This window comes from Branchiostoma lanceolatum, chromosome 8 (genome assembly GCF_035083965.1).
Source record: "Branchiostoma lanceolatum isolate klBraLanc5 chromosome 8, klBraLanc5.hap2, whole genome shotgun sequence".
In the NCBI taxonomy this organism is placed as follows: Eukaryota; Metazoa; Chordata; class Leptocardii; order Amphioxiformes; family Branchiostomatidae; genus Branchiostoma; species Branchiostoma lanceolatum.
Genome location: NC_089729.1, coordinates 4,151,753 through 4,172,727, shown reverse-complemented (window position 1 = coordinate 4,172,727; position 20,975 = coordinate 4,151,753). Strand labels below are relative to the sequence as shown.

Below are 20,975 nucleotides of genomic sequence, written 5' to 3'. Positions count from 1 at the left end.
CGATTTAGACCCATATTTTTTTTGATAAGCGGGTATGTCATCATATTATCATAAAGACAAGCCTGTAAAGCTGTATCATTATAATGCACCTAGTATATATATTTCTTATATATTTCGGAGAACTTTTGATTCCTTAGTTGTGACGACTCATATTAAGACCAGACTTTTCAACCTACGTAGATCAGACTACTTTTGTATGGTCAATTCTGCGGAAATGTAGCTTGTGAAATAGGGCGCCTGGGTCGGTTAATATTTGTCTTGTCTGCCTGTTGAATACGTTGCGTGACTTGCGGTTACAACGTTCTGACAGACTCTGCTATACCCCATAATAACCTCCCTTCTTTGTTTACCGTTACCATGACAACGTTAACACTATGTATAGCCATCCTGGTACCAGTGGGTAAACGTCAAAGGCGCGTGTGTGAATAAACTATTGCGTGGTAGTCATAAGAAGATACTTTGTTTGTTAAAACTTCAAAGGTATAGAGAACGATGTATTAACAGGTGCTACCGTTGGCTTTATCAAATGTAACTTGGATGTTTTTGATTTCAGCGGGAGGTGGGCAGAAATCATAGAACAGCCAAGGTTGCAAATAACTGAAATTGATCTTGATGTTTGTTTGGTTTGCCAGTAGTTGAACAATAGCGGTGGTTATTTATGTGTAACATAAACTTACCGGACCTTTTTTCTTCTAAATTTGAATGGTGTAGTAAGGGGAGCCGGTTAAGGGACAAGTACACGGCCTGGGTTTAACACGTAGAGAGAGGCAAGACATTTAGCTAGGAGGAAACCCAAGACGGTTGGGCTGGCGGTGACTTGCAAAATCCCACCAAAAAAAATCAAACTTCGTCATTGGATTGCTAGTAAATGTACTTGAACGAAAGAGACGAAAACGTCGAAAAAATCAAAATAAAATCCAGTTCGGTATTTTTGTGTGTTTTCGTAGTCTACAAACACTACACAGCTATCTGTATGGAGCAAAACTAGGCCGAAAACAAACATAGGATTTTATTAATGCCACAAAATCTTCTGTCCACAAGGTTCAACACGCTCTATAAAGTAACCCCCGCGACCAGGGCGCTTTATTATCAGTGTTTGATCATGTTTGTGCTTATTAAGCTTGGCCGTCAATCCCTGGTTTATAAACTACCATAGAGCTCGAACACAACACTAGTTATTTCTGTTCAACAACATGATTCTTCTGACCACTCTTTGTACATACCTGTTTTAAGATAAACAACGATTAACGATTTTCCAGCTGAACGGAACTGGTAAATGGGCAAGGTTTGAAATCGGCGTTTGTTGCATTCATTTTGATAATCGATGATAAGCTTTCTCCTGTGAGTTGTTTTGGACTAGTGTTTTATAACATGTCAATCGTAATCTATTGATAATTCATATCGCACCATTTGTATAGTATATGTTTCTGGGTTCATAACAAACTTGCTAGGCTACGTTTACACCTATAGGCGTAAGCCATGACAACTGGTCACTTGTCTGAGGTTGAAAGTAAGGTAAACATTTATTCTTTCAGTGCTAGGTAAATACTGGGTGAGTAAATGTCCTTTGTAGTATGCTGCTCTGTTTGTTATGTAATGTAATTAAAAGTGTGGGAAAAGGCAAACAAAAATCATTATAAGAAGGCCAGGTGTTAAATCGTCAAAAGGCACAACTATCATCATGGAAACTGACTTTCTGTGCACATAATTATGATAAAGTACCATCTGGCCAAAAGGTAATCAAATGGCTCTTAGATATGTTTTTGTGCATGATTAGCCCCAAGCGGGTGAGGGGAAAAGAACGAAAACAACACGGGACCTGTAATTGTAGAATTTGGCCTAATTATGAACAATGCCGACTGTGCGGTAAACACCTCTAAAAGGAGGCCATCCCGACAGATGAGACACCGGAAAACATGTTTTGTAACAGTGATTCAAAACAAAAACAACCAGGTATCCATCCCGGCCCCTGCCTCTTGGCCATGCTGACCGTACTGAGCATTGAAAAGGCTGCGCCGGGTCGAAAAACATCGTTAAATTTATATCTATTCTACCGACGGGCAGCTAAGAGGTTCAAGTTCGCATTTATAACACGAAAATAGTTTCCGCCCGCTTCGACATTGTATGAAACTTCAAAAAACATCGTTAAACCTGCATCTATTTTACCACCAAGGTAGCGAAAAGGTCGACCACATTTATCACCCACTCCCAGTCATGTATGACGTGACGTTGACAGAATCTTGGCTGAGGTTGTTGGGTTTACAGCCGCTGCACCTATTCGCTGGACCTTTCTTTAATTGTAGATTCAACATAGAAACAAAAGGTGTCCCCAAACACCGTCTGAAAGCACACCGACCATTTTGTGGGCGTACGTGTGTCGGGGCATAACAGCGGCGACCTTCTAATAAAGGGGCAGGCACGCTTGCACTGTAGTCTTGTGTATACTGACTTCTGACAGTTTTCCCAAAGCACACCGTTGCTCATCATAGGTTCAAGACATTAGACAAGGAAGTAATCATTCTTAAGACATAATTTTTAAGTCACGTTCACTACCCGGTCCCTATAACATGCTTATGTATGTAAACAAGCTAGGGTGTTTTCAAACGTAACTGCCGAACCTCTTCAATACCCTGTGTGATTGTATTAAAGTGTCCACAACCAACGATTCACGTTCAACTGGAGCCTTGCTAGTTATGCGTAGTCATCACCGTTTAGATTGAGTACTCTATGTTTACTATATGTCCCTAAATACCGTTTATATGGTATTATGTGACAGGTTATACCGCCATATTTTGTGTTGTTTTGAAAGACCTGTCAACCGTCTAATCCATGCCCTAAACATACACATCTTCTTATGACGCACAGTGTGTCATTCGAGAAGACAGAAAAACGTATTTACTAACATAACTGTCTCCTGGAGAAACGTCATAAACATGTGTATCATCTTACGTATGAAAAACAACGATTCAACGTTGTTATAATCATCGTTATAGTCTATTTTGAGGGTAGGTACCAGAACGGTAGTGAGTGGGTAGGTATGAGTGCAACCATAACAAAAGGGCTTTTAATTCAGCAAATATCATAACATGACCAAACACTGCTACTAAGTTAATATCATTAAGGACAGAGAAGGGAAAACGGAACTTACGTCATCGACCAATGCCGAGAGTTGGTCCAGCGGCGAGTAGGACAGGTCCCCTATGTACAGGTCTGTCCTCAGGCTCTCTGTCCCCTTGATGGGTTCCTTCCTTTTCTTGATGAAGTACACGGCCTTCCCCTTCAGACTGGTGGGCATCTCGTTGGTAACACTCAGCGTCCCGGCGGCGTTGGCCAGCACGAACAGATGAGTGTTCTCCGCCTTGTCGAAAAACTCGTGAAGCATGATTCTCGTCTCTTCCTGTCCGTAACATTTTGCCCACTTTTCCGGCTTCTGTTTGAAAGTCTTCAGGGCGTACTCACTGATAAACTCCACACGACCGTCCGCAGCTTCTCCCATGGTGAATCTCCCCTGTTTTACTGACCAATCTTCGCGTTTAATCCTTACGAATGGGTTGTTCTCTCTCTGTTTCTCCTCCGGTGTTTACTCCCTTCTCCTGTCAGCCATAGTTTATAGAATGATAAAGTCCAGCAGTTTATTCGCCCGCGGCACTGTTTACTTTGTTTCCCAAACAAAGTGTTGTCTAGGGTTTCACCTGGATGGACGTGTCAATGGGTTAGTCTTACTTTCTGTAAATACGTGGTACGACACCTGACACGGAGCGATGGCCAGCCACAAAGGCACGGCCGTTGTTTGTGAGAACACGAGCGACTTAGCTTTCACTGAGCGGTTTTGTTAGTGTAAATCGTTCCCTTCAACCGACCATAGAACGAGGTGTCGCTTGAAGGTCTGTCGCCATGACGACGGTGGTTAGGTCACGTTTACTTGGTGTACCTGCCGTTACCTGGAGTTGGATCGTGTGTCGCAGTGGGCTCAAGATGACTAATTTGGATCAGTAGAGACAGGCGCAGTAGGGGGCCCTGAGTACGTGACTGGGGCAACACAGGGGGAACCATATTTAAGTACAAGGTCCGGCGGGCACAGGTGTCCTCCACTGACCGAGGGAGAGGGCGTTTTGTTTTTGTGTCCTCGACTAATGGTTGCACGGTCGCGCTACGAGTCCCGCATTAGTTTACCGAAATGGAGAAAACTACCAAAAAGAGAGCTGTAACAGAAATATCCCAGAGATAGATGTTCATACTAGGCTTCGCGTATCTGGATATATCCGGATTCGGGATAAACACGGATATATCCATTTGCGTTCATACTACGGGTCGTGTATCTGGATATATCCGGATTCGGGGTGGATCCGGATATATCCATTGCGTATATCCGGATCCGAATCTGGATATATCCGGATACGTAAAGCCTAGTATGAACGGGGTCTGATATTCAATGCAGACATAGCATACGATTGGAACGTAACGAAGCCCTGTCGATAAGCTCCGGTCTTAGACTCAGGTAAACGACACCAATCCTCGGCTGGGAAACTTTTCCTAAAGCGATGATTATCTGTCATGGTGGCTTTGCCCCGAAGTGGCGCAATAACAGGAAAAGCCTGAACAATTGTCAGTGGTATTTTTGACTGCCCCCAGGCAAACATATTATCATTATTGGGTAGACCGACTAACTCTGTCTTCGCAGCCAGGGGCTGAATTGACAATTGGTGGGGCTAGATCGCAAGGGTCTGGAGCGGCTGCCGTTCGGCGCTAACTCAGGGCGACCTCAATACGACAATTGCCCCAAGCACGGCCATAGGACTGTAGGTTTTGAACCACTCACACCGGGAAGGACCCCTTCTCTTTTCGATAAGTGCAGTGAGTTCTTTAACGTGCTCGAGGTGTGGCTCTCCTCAAACACGGGACCTCCATTTAACGTCCTATCCGAGGGACGTCCCGAACCGAAGCTGGGTACTCATTTACACCTGAGTGAAGCGAGGAAAGTAGTAGTGTAAAGCGCCATCATACCGACGCGGCAAAGGGATGAACATCCTTTCGACGCCCGTTACAAGAAATGACTGATGTGATGCAAAGAACACATGAAACCATTCAAAAGACATAGAAAACAAAGATGTAGCGTTTAAAAAAAACAGGTTCATTGAGTCAACTATCGTGGTAATGGTCCCAAGAATTTGGCCAAGCACTCCTACTCCTCTCGATAAGTGTGCTGGGCTTGTTAACGTACAAGGGTTTGGACGCCTGAAAATCCCCCATAAATGGGACCAAATGCTTCACGTTCCCTTCCAAGGACGCAGGAGAACTTGGACAAACTTGTCCCAAAAAGGCCATTTTATGTTAAAAGGTGGATAGCTGTTTAAACTCGCATTTGTTTGAACTTCTCATTAAGTGACAAGTGTTCTTTGAAATACATGTAGCTATAAACGTGTGCGGGGCCATGTAATGGCAGATCATGTAAGCGAAGCGCCACGTTGCGGGCTACGGGCTACCTGCAGTAGAGCGCCACCATGCACGTAGCACTGTAACTGCAGGGGTGCGGGATTATACTTTTCATCATATCATTTCATCGATAGCTCGTGACTCAAGTGTACTACAATAAGGTAACGATCTAATCAGTCCCCCCATTTACAGATCTGACAATATCAACCATCTACATGTACAGTGCTGACTCACATCAAGGTACAGGAATGATAAAGGAAATGCGTTTATTGCAAAATGACCTTCCTACTATAAACATCTCATAGTCAAGATATGGCAGAATCTCTTGTTTTTACAATGCTGTTGCACATAATAATTCTGGTGTAAGTATCTCAGCCATCTCAATGGACGCACACAAACAACAGTTCAGGATAGGCCGTTTGTCACATATGCACAACTAGCAAGGCTTTCTACAATCCCTAATGTAAGAGATACAATGGAATGCACACATATATGCAACTCATACATAGTCAGGGTAAGTTTGGTCCAAAAATAGGATTTGCAAGTATAAGAAACAAATTGAGTTGTAATCTTAAAGTACAAAAAAAGCTTTTCTGTATGAAAAAAAAGATACAAAATAAACTGGCAAGCTGAGGACTTGATAGTCTCATTCTTCATTCACGTATCTTTCTGAACTTGTACTCCAGTCATAAGATGCAACACTGTGGACATTAATGGTCTAAAGGATTTATACAACCTGTGGAAGACATAACAACATGTATAATACAATATGCACATGAGGGATAGGAAGGCTTGCCAGTTGAATGTCTTCTGATATCTGTAGCTCAAAGTGCTGTGTGCACCGACGCACTACCCCGCCTGACTGGTACATAGATCCCTGCAGTATTCTTGTATTATGTCATAGCAGCATGTAAATGTTCTCCCAACATTTACTCCTTCTGAGGGTTTGCTGGGATCCAAAAGTAACGATAAAGAGTCAGCGCCCTACAACTCCAGAGCCATGTGCCTAACACTCGATTCAACATTTTCCACTTTTCGTCAGGTACATGGATGCCGTAACTGACACATGGGGAACTTATTTCAGCCGAGTCAATAGTTTCATGTCATCAGAAAAACAGTTCACATCATCTTATCTCTATTCACTCACCATTCCAGTGCTTTTAAAACCTCGCCTACCAGCAAGTTGCACAGCAGCCTGATGACATTTTTTTCTGGCACAAAGACTCTCATATTTGTTACTTTTCAGGGCCTTATTGAGAGTCTTATGCCTTTTTTTTTACTATTTTTTCTCTCTCTATTAAACTAAGGTTCCAAAAGCACTGGCACTGTAAGCTATCCAATCATCACGTTGCAACCATAAAGCTTTCTTTTCTCCTACCAAATCGCTGCTCACCATGTCACTTTGTTACTTACTGGCAGCAGACATTGCAGCTAGACATTTTCATTATCTTCTCTCTTGAACACATGATCACAGACATTGTTAACCAACTCTGATGACTTTGCCCTTCCTTGAAGACGTATCGCAGATGTGACTCATCCATAGGATGATTTGGTTGTAGCATGACGTCATCGCAACACTCTCTCAGAGGGTATCTTCTAATCCTTCTTTGTACATCTAACATTGCAAACTTGATATGGCACGAGATTCAGGGTATGTCTGTCTTTTGCAATGAAAGAAGCAGAGTGGTAGAAAACTACAAAGGCAGCAAAAATTAGGTGAAAAGAGACGGACCTTCAAACAGGTGGAAGGAAACAAATCTACACATCAAAACTAGACAAAGGTTCGTTCGATGAAGTTGGAAAAAGGGCAGGCAGGAAAATCCTCCAACTACAGACACACACTTGGCAAGTTGTCTTTGGTAGTGTTGGATATGTCATCGAAAAAAACACCTTTAGAAACAATGTCAAAGACTTGGCTAAGAAAAACAGAGAAGGGATCCACCCCTGAGGTATCACCAAAAATGGCCCTGAACAGACAATTCTCCATCACTCTCCTGTGTGTAACCTTGGTAACCCTGATTTGTGACGCTAAGGCCACAGCAAGAGTCATAAAACTAATTTTCTATCATTTCACTACTGTTTATAACTGTTTCTAAAAGTATCTTTTCTATCACTATTAGAGTTTCAACTGTATAATGTTAGTGTTAAAAAAAACTGTGCATTGTTTCTGCAATGTTTGGTTCAAAACAAAAATCGGAAAGTCTGTGCTCTTAATTCCAGTACCATGATTGCATTTGTGACCTTCTCAAAAATTGCCCTTCAAATGACCCTCTGCTGTAGAAGAGGAAAGAATGTTTCAGGATAGTAACACAAGAGTAGGGAATTGTGCGGATCAGCTCTCTCGTTCTTGTATGTTACAATTACAGCACCACAAAAAGATGACGTGCACATCTGAGGTGCAACAATACAGTACTCACTTCAATACTAGGACTATGTCAGACTCTTTAAATCAGCAGAGCAAAGAGACAGAGCAAGGTAATTAGATACTAAATACAACTCTTAAATCTTTAAACTCACGACTGGCCTCGAATAATTTCATAGATCTGTGAAATCTATAGATCTGTGCACTAATAGACATTTCCCCAAGTTGGTCACGGATCGCAAAAAGAAAACATGGTCACAAAAAGAGAAAGGAAACGAAGAAGGAGAAACTTAAGATGTTCATGGTGCAAAAGACTTTGGACAGTTCCTGTTGGTACATCAGCCTTTGGCATCAGTGGGTCATAGGTCACTCATACTCCACCAGCTGCTTGTGATAGAACAGAAGGTACCTGGGTACAAACAAGACACCATGTCCGTCAGTTTAACAGTACCAACAAACTTTTACTCAAACACGTCTTTGGAACCTAAATTACCTGAAAAGAGCATGCTGGATCACTTGTATTGGAAATCTTATCACGTGCTACAAGCTAATGTTATTAACATGATATCAAATTTGGTGAAAAGCCATTTTGCCATGTTGACATGTATGATAAAAACATATTGTCCTTTGGAAAAGATACCATACCATATCATACAAATGAAAGTTATATCGACTTAATCTTGAAATATGAGGTTGTCATGAAGAAGTTATAATAATTATTGTCTTAATGCATTGGTGATCTGTTTGTACAACAAGGCATAACTCAGCCCATGGCTGCCAGTCTCTGCCTGTTTTTAACAATAAACCGTTGATTGATTGATGAAGTCTGGAAAAAAAATTTGCTTTCCACATTCATGAAACTGTCCGTTAAAGATAAGACCAAACATCCTGTTGTACAGCAACATTTTATGTCTTTATGGTGTGTCTAACAGAACAGAACAGGACATGCATCCTTACCCTTCACTATTGACTACATCTGCAACCGTGGCCTTAGTGATGATGTCATCCTCGCAGCGGAACCACTGGTCGCGGTGCTGGCGGATGAAGCACGTGTAGTGGCCGGAGTCTATGGAACCTCGGTGGTTTACAACAGCAAACAAGGAATATCTACAACCGGAAAAGTTTTCTGTAAATTTAAACTATTGTGATGTAACATTGTGTAAATATATGAAGACAATGCACACTCTACACCTTGATGAAATTCAAAGATCTAATTCTCGGAATTAAATCTCCGAATTCTATCCAGTTATAGAGTTTTGTATTGTCTTTATATATTGTTTACCTGGATGTTTAACCTTCATAAACGCATTGTGTGAATAAAACATGAAAAGCTTGGTGTGTGAATCATAATTTTTTTCATGTTTCCTTTTTCTAAGCATACAAATGCTATATGATAGTACGAAATAAGTTTTTCTACTTCTGCCTATCAGAAAAATACAGGAACATATCACAGTATGACTTTCCTAGTTGAGTTACTACTAGAAAACAGCTCAAGCTGAACTAGCCATCTTTAGACATATTTCAAAAGAAACATGCTCGAAATGCAAGAAAAAGATAGGTATAAAAATGCAATGAAAGAATCAACTTCATGAGTTGGATTGTCATAAAGTCTTGCTTACCTGTTTTCATTACTAGCTGGTGTAGGGCACATCTCCCCAGGGGATATACTGAATGTGTCCAGACCATTTCGTCTGGGGAACAACAAACACGTCAGATTCTTTTGTATGACATCATTGCTGTTTTCCAACAAATTCTGATTTTCTGTGATACAAACTCGAAAATCATCCACACAAACAGAGGCAGTGGATTGCTCATTCCTTGATAAGGCCACACCAATTTAATTTCTTGGTTAACAGATTTTTATTTTCAATTTTAGCAAAAAAAATCATGAAAACAGAAGGCTGGTGTGAAAACTTGCACCTGACCCTGTTCACTCCCTGATACGGTGTGCACCAAAGTAAAAACATTCCTCTGAGATTCTGTTTTCATGTTGTTTTTCCAATCTAGCATTTTTTTTTAATTTTGATTCCGTTAACCGAGAAAATAAATTGGTGTGGTTTAAAGACTGGACTTGATCAGTCGAAAATTTGGGTAAGTCCAATTTCTTATGTTGAAAAGTGTAGTTTAACTTTGATACATAATAAAACACATGTACACACATGTACTGCCTTTTTAAATGTATTTGTAAATGCACACCCTTCTTAAAGCAGGACCCCTATCGCTCGATTCGTTGGCTCGCTCACGTAGGGGCCCTGCTCTTTAGCCCAGGTAGACACGGTTCTGGCGACGTTACTGACGGTTGCTCATGAATAATTAATGAGCTATCCTTATTTGGCACAATTTGGCGGTTGATTTGAACCTAGAGTAACGATGTGAGACGTAACCTGATTAGTTGATAGCTTCCCAGGATCCTTTGCGCTTCTGCTCTAGATGAGGTTTAGCAAACCCTCTGATTGGCTGAAGCTGTTTTGGTGGCGACATCGCCAGAACCGTGTCTACCGGGGCTAAAGAGCAGGGCCCCTACGCGAGCGAGCCAACGAATCGAGCGATAGGGGGTCCTGCTTCTAGGAGGGTGTAAATGCACAGTGTGTCATGATGTGTGCTCCCTTGATTTATACTACCATTATGCCTACAGCATGCCAGGCCATATCTTGTCTATCATCAACTGTTGTGACAACATTGAAGATGAATTACAGACTTTTATACCCTTTCTTTCATCTGTATGTTGTTGCTAATATTTCACAAGCTGGCACTTAAAGTGCAAGTGAAATGAAACTTCATCTATCATTCACATAAAAATTTGGTATTTTCTGAAAACATCAGTTCTACAGTATCTTATCTTTGAATCAACTGTACATATACTGTGTACTCTTTTCGAATTAGCAATGGGATGTGACATAAATAGAAAGGCCACCCCCATTAGCTAGTATGGCTAGTAGTGCTTTCTGCGACATGACGACCCACTACTGATTTGTCCCACCAAAAAACACACAGTAGAGTCAACAATTTGAAGATTCCATCTATTAGATGTTTTCAGAAATGACATATCTTTATGTAAATGATAGAGGAAATTTCATTTCACTGACACTTTAAGATAACTGTTATTGTCATGCAGATTGATTGACAAGGACACCGTCCCTCCAGTCTTACCTATGGGCCATGAATGGAGTCAAGTCTAGTTCCACTGGGAAGGACACAAATGTGCTGATCTTCCGTCTGAACTTTGTAGAGTGTTCAAATCTCTGTTGGGAACAAAGTAATGTTGGTAAGGCAAGGTCTTTGACTTTGCCTTGATTATTGCTGGTTCAGGCAATAAAAATCATCAAGAAAATTTACCACACAGGGCTACTCTATACTGTGTTGTGTCCTTTTTCAGGTCTGAATGCAAGACTACAAATAAGGGGCAAATACAGGGCTGTATTGACAAGAAACTCATTATTATGCAGCCAACATAGATGTCCATATAACTTTCTCACAATAGTAACAGTACAACTTGATTTTTGTAGATTGTTGTGAATCAAAACATTATATTAGGACTGGTAGGGACTGTATAGTAGCCCTGTTGAGTTGGGGAACCAAGTCTTAAGGATACTTTTTGTTCATTAGTTTATGTTATTTCCTTGTTATGTTATTCAGTCTGTTTATGTTGTTCTGTACAGGGCACGCCTGAAAGGCAGTGTGTTTAGCACTGAGTGCGCCTACCGTGTTTAAAGAAAACTGAAATAAATAAATAAATAGACAAACAATGTACCTTTAGGTGAAAGCAGGCTACTACAGGTAGTTTCTTCATGGTAAGCTGCTTAGTGGACTCCTGGTAGCTGTGGCAATGACTACACTTGATCTTGGCACTGGAGCCTAGATGCTCAGGCCGAGTAAATCTGAAAAACATCAAGTATTCATGGTCCAACTTTCATTCATTATTCTGCAGACAAAAAATCAAAAGTGATGCCTACAGCATCTGGTGTTCCCAGGCTATTTCCCGTCCAAGTACTGACCGGACTCGACGTTGCTTTACGTCAGAGTTCGAACGAGATCGGGTGTATTCGACGTGATTTGGGCGTAGGCAAAAGATGCTGTTTTGGTGGGCTACTTATAGAATGCTATTGGAAAAAAAAAGTCGCATTTTGGCATTAGACAAAAAATCAAAAGTGATGCCTACAGCATCCAGTGTTCCCAGGCTATTTCCCGTCCAAGTACTGCAGTAAACATATAACATATCTAAATTGGGTAAGACTCTTATTTGGGCCTTTTTCTCAAATGAAGGCAAGTATAGAGCAAGAAATGGAAGAATCTCAGAAACATTTACCAGACATCAACGACATAGAAATTATAAATTATTATCCCTTCAAAACAACAATACACTGGAAGCAGTTACACATGATGTGCAGTATAATAAGAGAAGAAATGCCACGTCATGCCATGCAGTCAATATTACATGTTATGCTGCGAATCCTACCTTTTCAAGCAATCTGTCAATGAGGTAGATGTGTAGGAGATACCATTTGTAATGGCACTAGCACCTGCTACCAACAAGAGAAAAACAATCATAAATGGCAATGATCCTGACTCAGGTAAACAACAGCATCCAAGCCTTGGACTAGATCTTGAATTGTATGATCTTTTTAATTAGACGACAATACATGACTCTAAAGAAAGCCATTGGCATTGCAGTGTCCCATAAGCATTCAAAGCTTTCAACTGCTAACAAATTTAAGACTTTCTTGCAGACTACCACAACATTTACTTGTGTTATCTATCTGTAAAATTCCTGCTCTCTTAATCCTAACAGAAATGGATACAAGTCTTGACCATGTTTATCTATTATGCATCATCAATGAAAGACAAAAAGACTATCTTCCTAACATTACAGAAGAATTGTTAACGATTTATATATAGCTTAGTCTCATGCATTTTTTCCATATGCGCTTCAGTCTTGTGATGGTTCTTGTTGATTTTGTTTCTTCTATGTAATTTTACTTTGTGTTTAGTGTTCGCCTCTATGTGTGTGTTTGACGCACTTTGTGAAAGCTTGTATTGAACTTTGAATACTGTTCCCAGGGCTAACCCTTCAGCTAGTTGGGTAGTCCTGGCTGTACTTTTTTAAAGACGAATAACAAAAATCAAATCAAATCAAATCAATGGTGAACTCTTGCATACCCGTCAGAAACCCTGCAGTCAGTATATCCTGAGAGTCTGCCTGCGCTAAGTGGGTTCCCAAGTCCAGGGAGATGTCCCAGAATGGGTCCACTGTTGTTGATACACCTCTGTAATACAGAAATACCACGTACATGTGCATTGTCGGAAACTCCATTTTGCGATAGAAGGTTTTCGCAGTATTTTAAGTTTGCAGTTAAAACAATCGTACAGTATTTTTGACAAACACTTAAGCCTTACACACAACATAAAAAAGATTGCTCTGGGGAGCTTTTAAGACGAACTCTCTGTCTCTTCGTCAACCCGGTATTAGGGTCAGATCTCGTCTTGGAGCTCTCTTGTCACGTGACTTGATGTTGATTATCACATGACAAGGGACAGTCATATACAGGCTTGAGATAGTGATGCCCCCTGTCCCTGTTTCCTGACTCCTGCGTTGTCTGCGGGTTTGGATCGCCTCCCGAACAGCCCTTGAAAACCGGTCGGAGTCCTGATCTACATGTAGCACTTTCAAACTAACCCAGTACATTAATAATACATTGAAACACATATTCATGGTGTCAGGATTTTGTAATCTCCAAGCAGATTCACCAGTGGCAATGACAGTATCCAAAGGGCAAAAGCGATTGCAACTGGTAAATCTCCTTGGAGATTAATGATTTTGATGAAAACAAAACCATAACAAACACGTTAAGATTTACAGTGACCATATGGTACCATCATAAGGGTAGGTGCTTACAGATATACTACTAAGATACGCTGTTAGGAAAAGTATTGGAAAAACTTACAGGCATGCCTGACATGTCACATCTGACTGAAGACCTCCGGTGAAGACCTGGTCAATGATGCAGTTGCAGTGGTGGGGGTTGTGGTGGTTTGTGTGGTCTGTGTCACCTGCAATGGAAAATTTCGTCAAAATTGGTCAACTTTGACAGGGGACATGAGAAGAGAGAGGGAAAAGTATGGACTTAGGTATAGATGAAAGAAGAAAGGAAAGAAAACAAGTGGAGAGATATAAGTAGAGAATACAAAATAAAATAAGATGGTAAAATGCATCTTAAGTCTCTTTACAATGTCTATGTAGAACAACGAATTGCGCTAACAGTTACATAAATTACAATCATCAAAAACTGTGCAACAAGTTATTATCATAGTATGTATAAATATTGTTCAACAATGACGATGTGGTTAACAGTTGATACATTGGAATAGTAGCAGACCAACACAATTAAAAGCAGGTTTTCTGTTTGAAATTGTTAAAAGCACATATAACAGTTCAGTTATGCAGTCCGACAAGGAGTTTGGCCAGCATAGGTTTATAAAATATAAATCAAATGTATCATAAGTCTGTTACCTTTACAATGTCTATGTAGAACATCTAGGGCAGCGATGAAGAACTCATGTGCGTCTTGCTGTTCATAGCCTGCCAGGTGCCGTGCATGTGTCCACACCAGGTGCAGCAGCTTGAATGGAACATGGGGGGAGCGACAACCTGAGTAAAACTGGGAGGGGGGGAAAGGAAGACAAGTTAAGGAATGGGGAAGAATACTGACAAAACTATCTCAGATGCTGAGACTGCTAACATATAGCACTACTCACATGGTTATACAAGAAGCTGAAATGAAGTTATCATAAAAGAACTGCTTTAAGAGAGATAATATAGCATCAATGGTTATTCACTATTTGCCACAAATTTTGCGATCCTTCCTACATGCATATTACAAAGCACCACATACATCAGATGCTGTCTTCCTAACATTCCATAGCAGCAAAATAATACGCCCTGGCAATAAAGACACTCATTATCATGTTCAATATTACCCAATTGACCTGCAGCAATAGTATTCTGGTCTTTTATTGCTGCAAATAAAGCTGATGATGGCTCCTGGCTTCACTTTCAATTTCAATTTGGAATAAGCAAATTGAACCTGATGCAGGAAATATTTCTGGATCCAAAACGTTCAACATGCCATAGATTTCCGAGTAAACTCTCTTCCCTTGGATGTTTGCTATGTGTGACATTGAGCAGGAAGGATCACTTTACTATCTTACATCTATGAAAGAAACTTCTTAGTTCTTTCTGACTACGTTCGAGGTGGTTTCATTTTGCAGTATGAGGGAAAGGGAAATTTTTGCATTGTTTGTGGTTGAAAGAATTATGTAGTACAGTAGAAATACATTGGAAATGCATATTCATGGTGCCAGTGCAGTGGAGAGGTCACCATGAAAATCACAAAAATGAAACCACCGGGACAGTGTAAAGATTTGCAATATTACTATAATGTACAGGGCTCGAAATAGTGGGTGAATGTGCACCTGTGTGCACCAAAAATTGGAGCTGTGCACCTAATTTTTGACTGTGGGTGCACCAGTGCACCTAGATATTTTTGTAGGCCATATAGGGGTAAAGGCACCATTGTACAATAAGCATACAGAATATTCTTGAAATGTAAGTATCAGAAATAGCAATATACTCTTTTGTTGTACTTAATTTGATGTATCACTTCTTTGAGAAATTATTATATAATTACTGATTGAAGTTCTTAAGAGCGTTGTGCTGACATTCAACTTTATTCTATGTGGTGCACCCAATATTCTTTCTGTGCACCTAATTTTTGGGGTTAGGTACACCAGTGCACCTATTTCCAAAAATGAATTTCGAGCCCTTGATAATGTATAAGCTCATGTTCCTGAAACTGAGACCGTACCTCCTGAAAGAGCCTGGACATCTCACAGACAAGACAGTGGTTCTGACTCTGGATCATCAGACACTCGTGTTTGTCTGACAAGAAGAAGTCGCGCAGGAAGGGCGTGTGCATCAGGGCTTGCACTATGCAGTTCATGAAGCAGGTATTGCCTAGGTTGATCAGGCCGCGCAGACCTGGACAACAGACAAATCAGGTGCAAAATAAACATGAATACTAACAATCATGATAAACAAGATATTACGTAAGACCTTCAAATCAACTCAGTCGCTCATACAAATCTGAACATATTTCAGTGTCAACAATAAGATAGGTGCATTTACCTCTGTGACATATTTCAACTCATTCTATAAAAATTTAACCCGCTATGATACAAGTGGCATTACTTTTTGACACACCCTCATACATTTGGGAACAACTTCATTTTGTACTTTGGCATGTCACTTATTCTTTTTGTTCAGGTTTAAAAGCAGAGAAACACATTCAAGTATCATAAGCTAAAACTTTGCACTTCAAATTGATGTCAACTGAAAGCGAGTAATGAAAAAGGTGACCTATTGTAGAGTTGTGCGTGATCTTCCTTCTCTTAGGGTTGTGTTGTAGCAGGTTGAGCTCATTGGATGATGGCTGCCACGCCACTGTGCCATTGGCATGAGTACCTGAAAAATACACAGTTTACAATTTACACTGTTAATCTCTAGCACTCAATGGAAGCTTGACAGAAAATACAACTACAGACATGCTGGGTAAAGTCACAAATTAAAGTGAAATCACATTCATTAGGGCCAGAGATTTTGCCAGGTTGTTGACAATCTTGTCGATGATGTAATGCAATATTTCAATACAGGAGTCCTAAAGCTTGATCATAAGTCTTAAAATAAAAAAATGATTGTAAAAGAAAACATTTAAGGCAAAAATTGATTATCCTAATACAACCCCAAGAATGCTAAAATTACTAATACATATTCTACATCAATATATGACACATCATTACACAGTATTGATAGTCTATGGCAAGGTCATCAGGGACTTGTGCATTTATAATTATATATTAGAATCCCTTCAGTGCTTCCTCAAAAGGCTGCACATATCCAATTAAATCAGTGCCGGAAACAATGGTACAAATCTTCTATCGTGACCTTGGTCTTCAATCTAGATTTTGACGGAGGTTCACAAATTAATATTACGCCCAGCTCTATGATATAACAAGAGCACACTTCAGTTATATTTGATCCGTCTCAGCATACAATAAATTCAGAGGAAATATCATTCATGGCAGGGCATCTTGAAGGACATACAAAAGGGTTGAGCGAAGGCGCTGTGTTGCATATTTTGTGCTTACAAAAGAACCATGCAACAGAACATAACAGCACATATGACATCTGATGTAAGTAACGGCCTAATGTTTCTTAACAAGTTAGGATTGTTTTGATATATACGGCTTTAATAAAACAGGTAACTACATAATAAAATATTCCAAGGCAAAACCATGTTAGGGAGGATATACCAATATTTCTACCGAGCACTAATAAACCATGACACAGAATTCTGTCCACTACTAGTAGATAAATTAAATCAGGAAGCCTCCACACTAAAGGTAGACGTTGATTTCATCAACAAGTGGCACAAAATGGTTTCCTCCACTTAAGCACAAGGCCCTTCCATTTCTACATCTAATTACATGCCTTGCATGACTGCCAGTGATTGTGACAATCATGCACTGAGCACAATGGCCACATGTAATTTGTCCCAAATATCATCTGTAACTACAGTACAGTGATTCTCACTCATAACTGGTATGCAGCAATTTTATGGGAAGCATTTTGTTCAGCCCAATGGGACAAAATACAATCTCCAATTCAAAATTAATATCATTACTCATCATTCATACTCATACTCATAGGCTATCTCAATCCTGTTTCCACTTACCAGTGACCACGATGCTAGCTAATCACTTGCTGGGAAAATATCATATACTGTATAGACAGTAACAAATACATGTTTAAAATGAATCATATAAATTCTTTTATGTTTATCATATCATCTTAAGATGTTCACCCATCTCTAGTGCAAAAGCTATTATCATTATATAAATATCACTTAGAAAATTTACCCATTGCTAAGTCAGGCCATGACGCCATAAAAAAGGTAATCTAATCATTCTGACGTTCAAGAGACTCTGATGCCACCTGTTAACACTCCAGCTCTACACAAGCCAGTGTACTGATATAGCACACATTTCACTAGTCTGCTGGGTATCAAAATTCTATCCCAGCAACAAGTCTACTCAGGGGAATTTTCCAACCCATGAATATTGAGATGCGAGTGGATCAGTTTGTTATTGCAATTCACAACCTCATCTCACTGTAATTTCGCTCATTTGGCATCACCCTCTTAGGATTCTAAACCTACAGCACTTAAACTTTAAGTAAAACCATATTGTAATAGATGCATTTGGTTCATATACACCTGCATGCAAGACATACTGTACTTTATACCCTCCAGGCGCTAATCTCCCGAAATAACTTCATTAATATGCTGGTAATAACATGTGCGTTTGACGAAGGCCTAGATTCCGTAATTGCAACAGGTCTTCACTTAGTGACTCTCATGTCATTATGCAGAAACATGCACCACACTTATGTGGTAGGCCGGATGAAATGCTTTTTACAATTGTGGCTGTATCATATTCAAATGGATGAAAATTGTTCAAAATTTGTGATGAATATGAGCACATAGCTTGTGTTGTAATAATATAGAGAGTGTAAACAGACTGAAATGAATTTGTACAACAATAAAAATGTACAATAAGGAAACTGCATATTACGGTAGTGATAGTGATAAATAAGATAACCAATCATATCTGTAAGTGTAAGCTCTATGAAACATGTACATTTATAAACAGCAGTAATTCCTAGTGCAAAGTGATAACTACTAGGATGCGCAATCTATGAGTATTCTAAGGATATTACACACTTCATGCTTGTTGACAAAATGAAGGATCGTGTGTTATAAAAGTGACTGTGTTTATTTGAATTATGCATACATATATCTATGTATACAAACATGATTCTATTTTCATACAATTGCTAGTTTCATGTTTATTTGATGTGTATTTATGTCTACAAACACGATTCTATTGTCATACTACCTTGTGTTGCCCTGTACTTCTCCTCATGTAAGACTTTATTGACATCTTCATCATAAACATAGTCTCCACACGTCCCACATAGTAGCACCCCGTAGGAAAGGTCTAAAGCTGTGGAACAACATAGCACAAATATCACATAAAAACATGGCAAACTACAATGCTAGAAACTGCATAACATACAGTTACATATCGCAGCTCATGTGATATGGGTTCCATATGAATAAAACTATCATTTCAATGAGCACAGACAATTGCTGGTAGTATTAATTTAATAATACATGATCTAGCAGTACTTCATGTACAAATGCTTGTGGATCCATGCAGTATGTGTATTTATACAGTAAATACAAGAAGGTGCAGTATGGAAGAATCATGATACTCAAAAAAAGCTGCAAGTTTCTTCAATGTTGCAAGGACACACAGATATTCTCCAATACAAATACAGTAAACTATAACTAGGGAAAGCGATTTCTTCCTGATGATTATGAAGCAGTAAAGGTAGACACAAACCTAAGTGATGTCTATGAGATTTGGCATGTTCCTGTATGTGCTGGTTGCCATAACAACCAAAGTACACACAATCTAGACAGCAATGCAACCGGTCAGCGGTAGTTCCACAGTCGTGACATATGCAAGACTGGGCCTGGGAAGAAAAAACACAAAATACTTGATTAAACTGCCAAAAAAACTGTTATCTTCTACTAATACAGGACATTTCTGCTTCCACATGTTCATCCTCCAGTTCTATATGAAAATATAAACACTGTATACTTTATTTCTCAAACATATTTAACTAAAGATGCTTAACTATCTTGACCATGGTCATCTTCTTCCTGTAAGGAAAGAGAACAAACAAGCCAACATACAGTGACACACGACAGATAGTTTACCAATGAGACTCGAATTTGACAAACCAAATTCAGCTCAGAGCTCAAGAAGGTAGTGAAAACAAACCCTTATTCAGTTTCATTTTTGGTGCTGCTGAACATTGACCCCAAAAAAATATATGACCAATCAACACACACAATGCACTTCACAGCTGCTTGCTTCACCTGGCCTCATCATGGTCTTTTGTGACAATAGACCTGGTTGGCTGCATCAATGTATCACCTGTATGTTCTTCTTGAAGATATGACTGCCATTCACGACACATTTTCATCAATTTGCAAAAGCTGTTGCACCATTCAGTTGGTATGCAGTTAACACAAAACTTTCTTGCCTTGAGTTAAAGTAGAGTAAGTAGCAATGCCAGTAGAGCAGATGGACTTCTGACCACTTCTGTTTTAACTTAATCATGTTACCTTGAAACCATGCAACATCAAAATCGTTTGCCACTATTGCACACTTGCCCAAAACTGTACAAAGCGATGGGCTATTCTAATGTTAGACATGCTGTTAATGGATGACGGTGCGCACATTCAAATTTTCTGTTAAAAAAAATCACCTGTCACCAATGTTAATATTCATGCTTTAAGAAACTTCGTAATGTACATTTGTGGAACAGCCATCCTGGACAGTTAGAATAACTTTTTCATTGTCCCTGAACTTCCTTTGTTGTAAGTAAAAATATACCGTCGGTAACAACAGCGCGCGAGGGATTGTCACGCCCTATTGTTCACCTGTCATTTGCCGTTTGACACTTTGAGCGCTCTTTGTTGGGGGAAAATTTAATCCAATCCTCAAACTGCACCCAACTTCCTGCGCTCGCGTCGTCATATTTCCTGCATTCCTATATTGGGGTAATTGAAACTGCGTGGTGCGCGAGGCAGCGGGAAACGGTAACGCACCTTCAGGCGGCGAGCACGGGGCGACCTGCAGTAGACGAAGTTGGAGAGGATGATCCGAAAGGTGTCCAACCCGCGCGACTCCTTCAACGCCACCACGTGCGGACACGAAGAGTCGCCGGCGCGGGTGCCCATTCCGACCGACCGCCTCGTTACAAGTCCGGAGGACACCCTTTCGTTTCTTAGGCGTCTAATTGTCGCCAGAAATGTCCCATGTAGCGGAGAATTTGTTGCTTTGTGTTGTCCACCTTCCTGGAAGCTCCACTACACGGGCCACCGTGAATCACTTCCGCTTCCGGGGCAAATTGAGACGATACCAATACCATTTTTCGGGTAGACATTAATCGGATTAATTTAATAGTGCCAATACTATGGAAGTATTTTCT

At 40.1% G+C, this 20,975-nt stretch overlaps 2 protein-coding genes and 1 pseudogene across 3 annotated transcripts in view; all 3 read right to left on the bottom strand.

Moving 5' to 3' along the window:
* The window catches only part of LOC136441003 (dynein beta chain, ciliary-like), a 51,734-nt gene extending 47,856 nt beyond the window's left edge, over positions 1-3,878 (bottom strand). Inside the window, exon 1 of the mRNA XM_066437229.1 lies at positions 3,149-3,878. Coding sequence (XP_066293326.1) covers positions 3,149-3,496 — 348 coding nt within the window. The 5' untranslated portion in view covers positions 3,497-3,878. The remainder of the gene's footprint in view (positions 1-3,148) is intronic.
* A 1,804-nt stretch (positions 3,879-5,682) lies between these two features.
* LOC136439708 (ubiquitin carboxyl-terminal hydrolase 22-like) lies at positions 5,683-20,890 on the bottom strand. Of its 2 annotated transcripts, none has more exons than XM_066435250.1 (14): positions 20,593-20,890; positions 19,316-19,448; positions 18,806-18,913; positions 16,209-16,313; positions 15,658-15,830; positions 14,304-14,451; positions 13,738-13,843; positions 12,953-13,059; positions 12,252-12,318; positions 11,547-11,673; positions 10,946-11,037; positions 9,415-9,486; positions 8,753-8,902; positions 5,683-8,204 (listed from the first exon to the last, which is right to left on the bottom strand). In XM_066435250.1, the coding sequence occupies exons 1-14, from the start codon at positions 20,722-20,724 to the stop codon at positions 8,162-8,164; spliced, it is 1,563 nt and encodes a 520-aa protein (XP_066291347.1). In that variant the 5' UTR covers positions 20,725-20,890; the 3' UTR covers positions 5,683-8,161. The 2 variants fall into 2 exon arrangements, with proteins under 2 accessions (XP_066291347.1, XP_066291348.1); XM_066435251.1 differs by having other exon boundaries at positions 12,252-12,315.
* Positions 11,742-11,860, bottom strand: LOC136441023 (5S ribosomal RNA; annotated as a pseudogene).
* Positions 20,891-20,975: the final 85 nt, after the last annotated feature.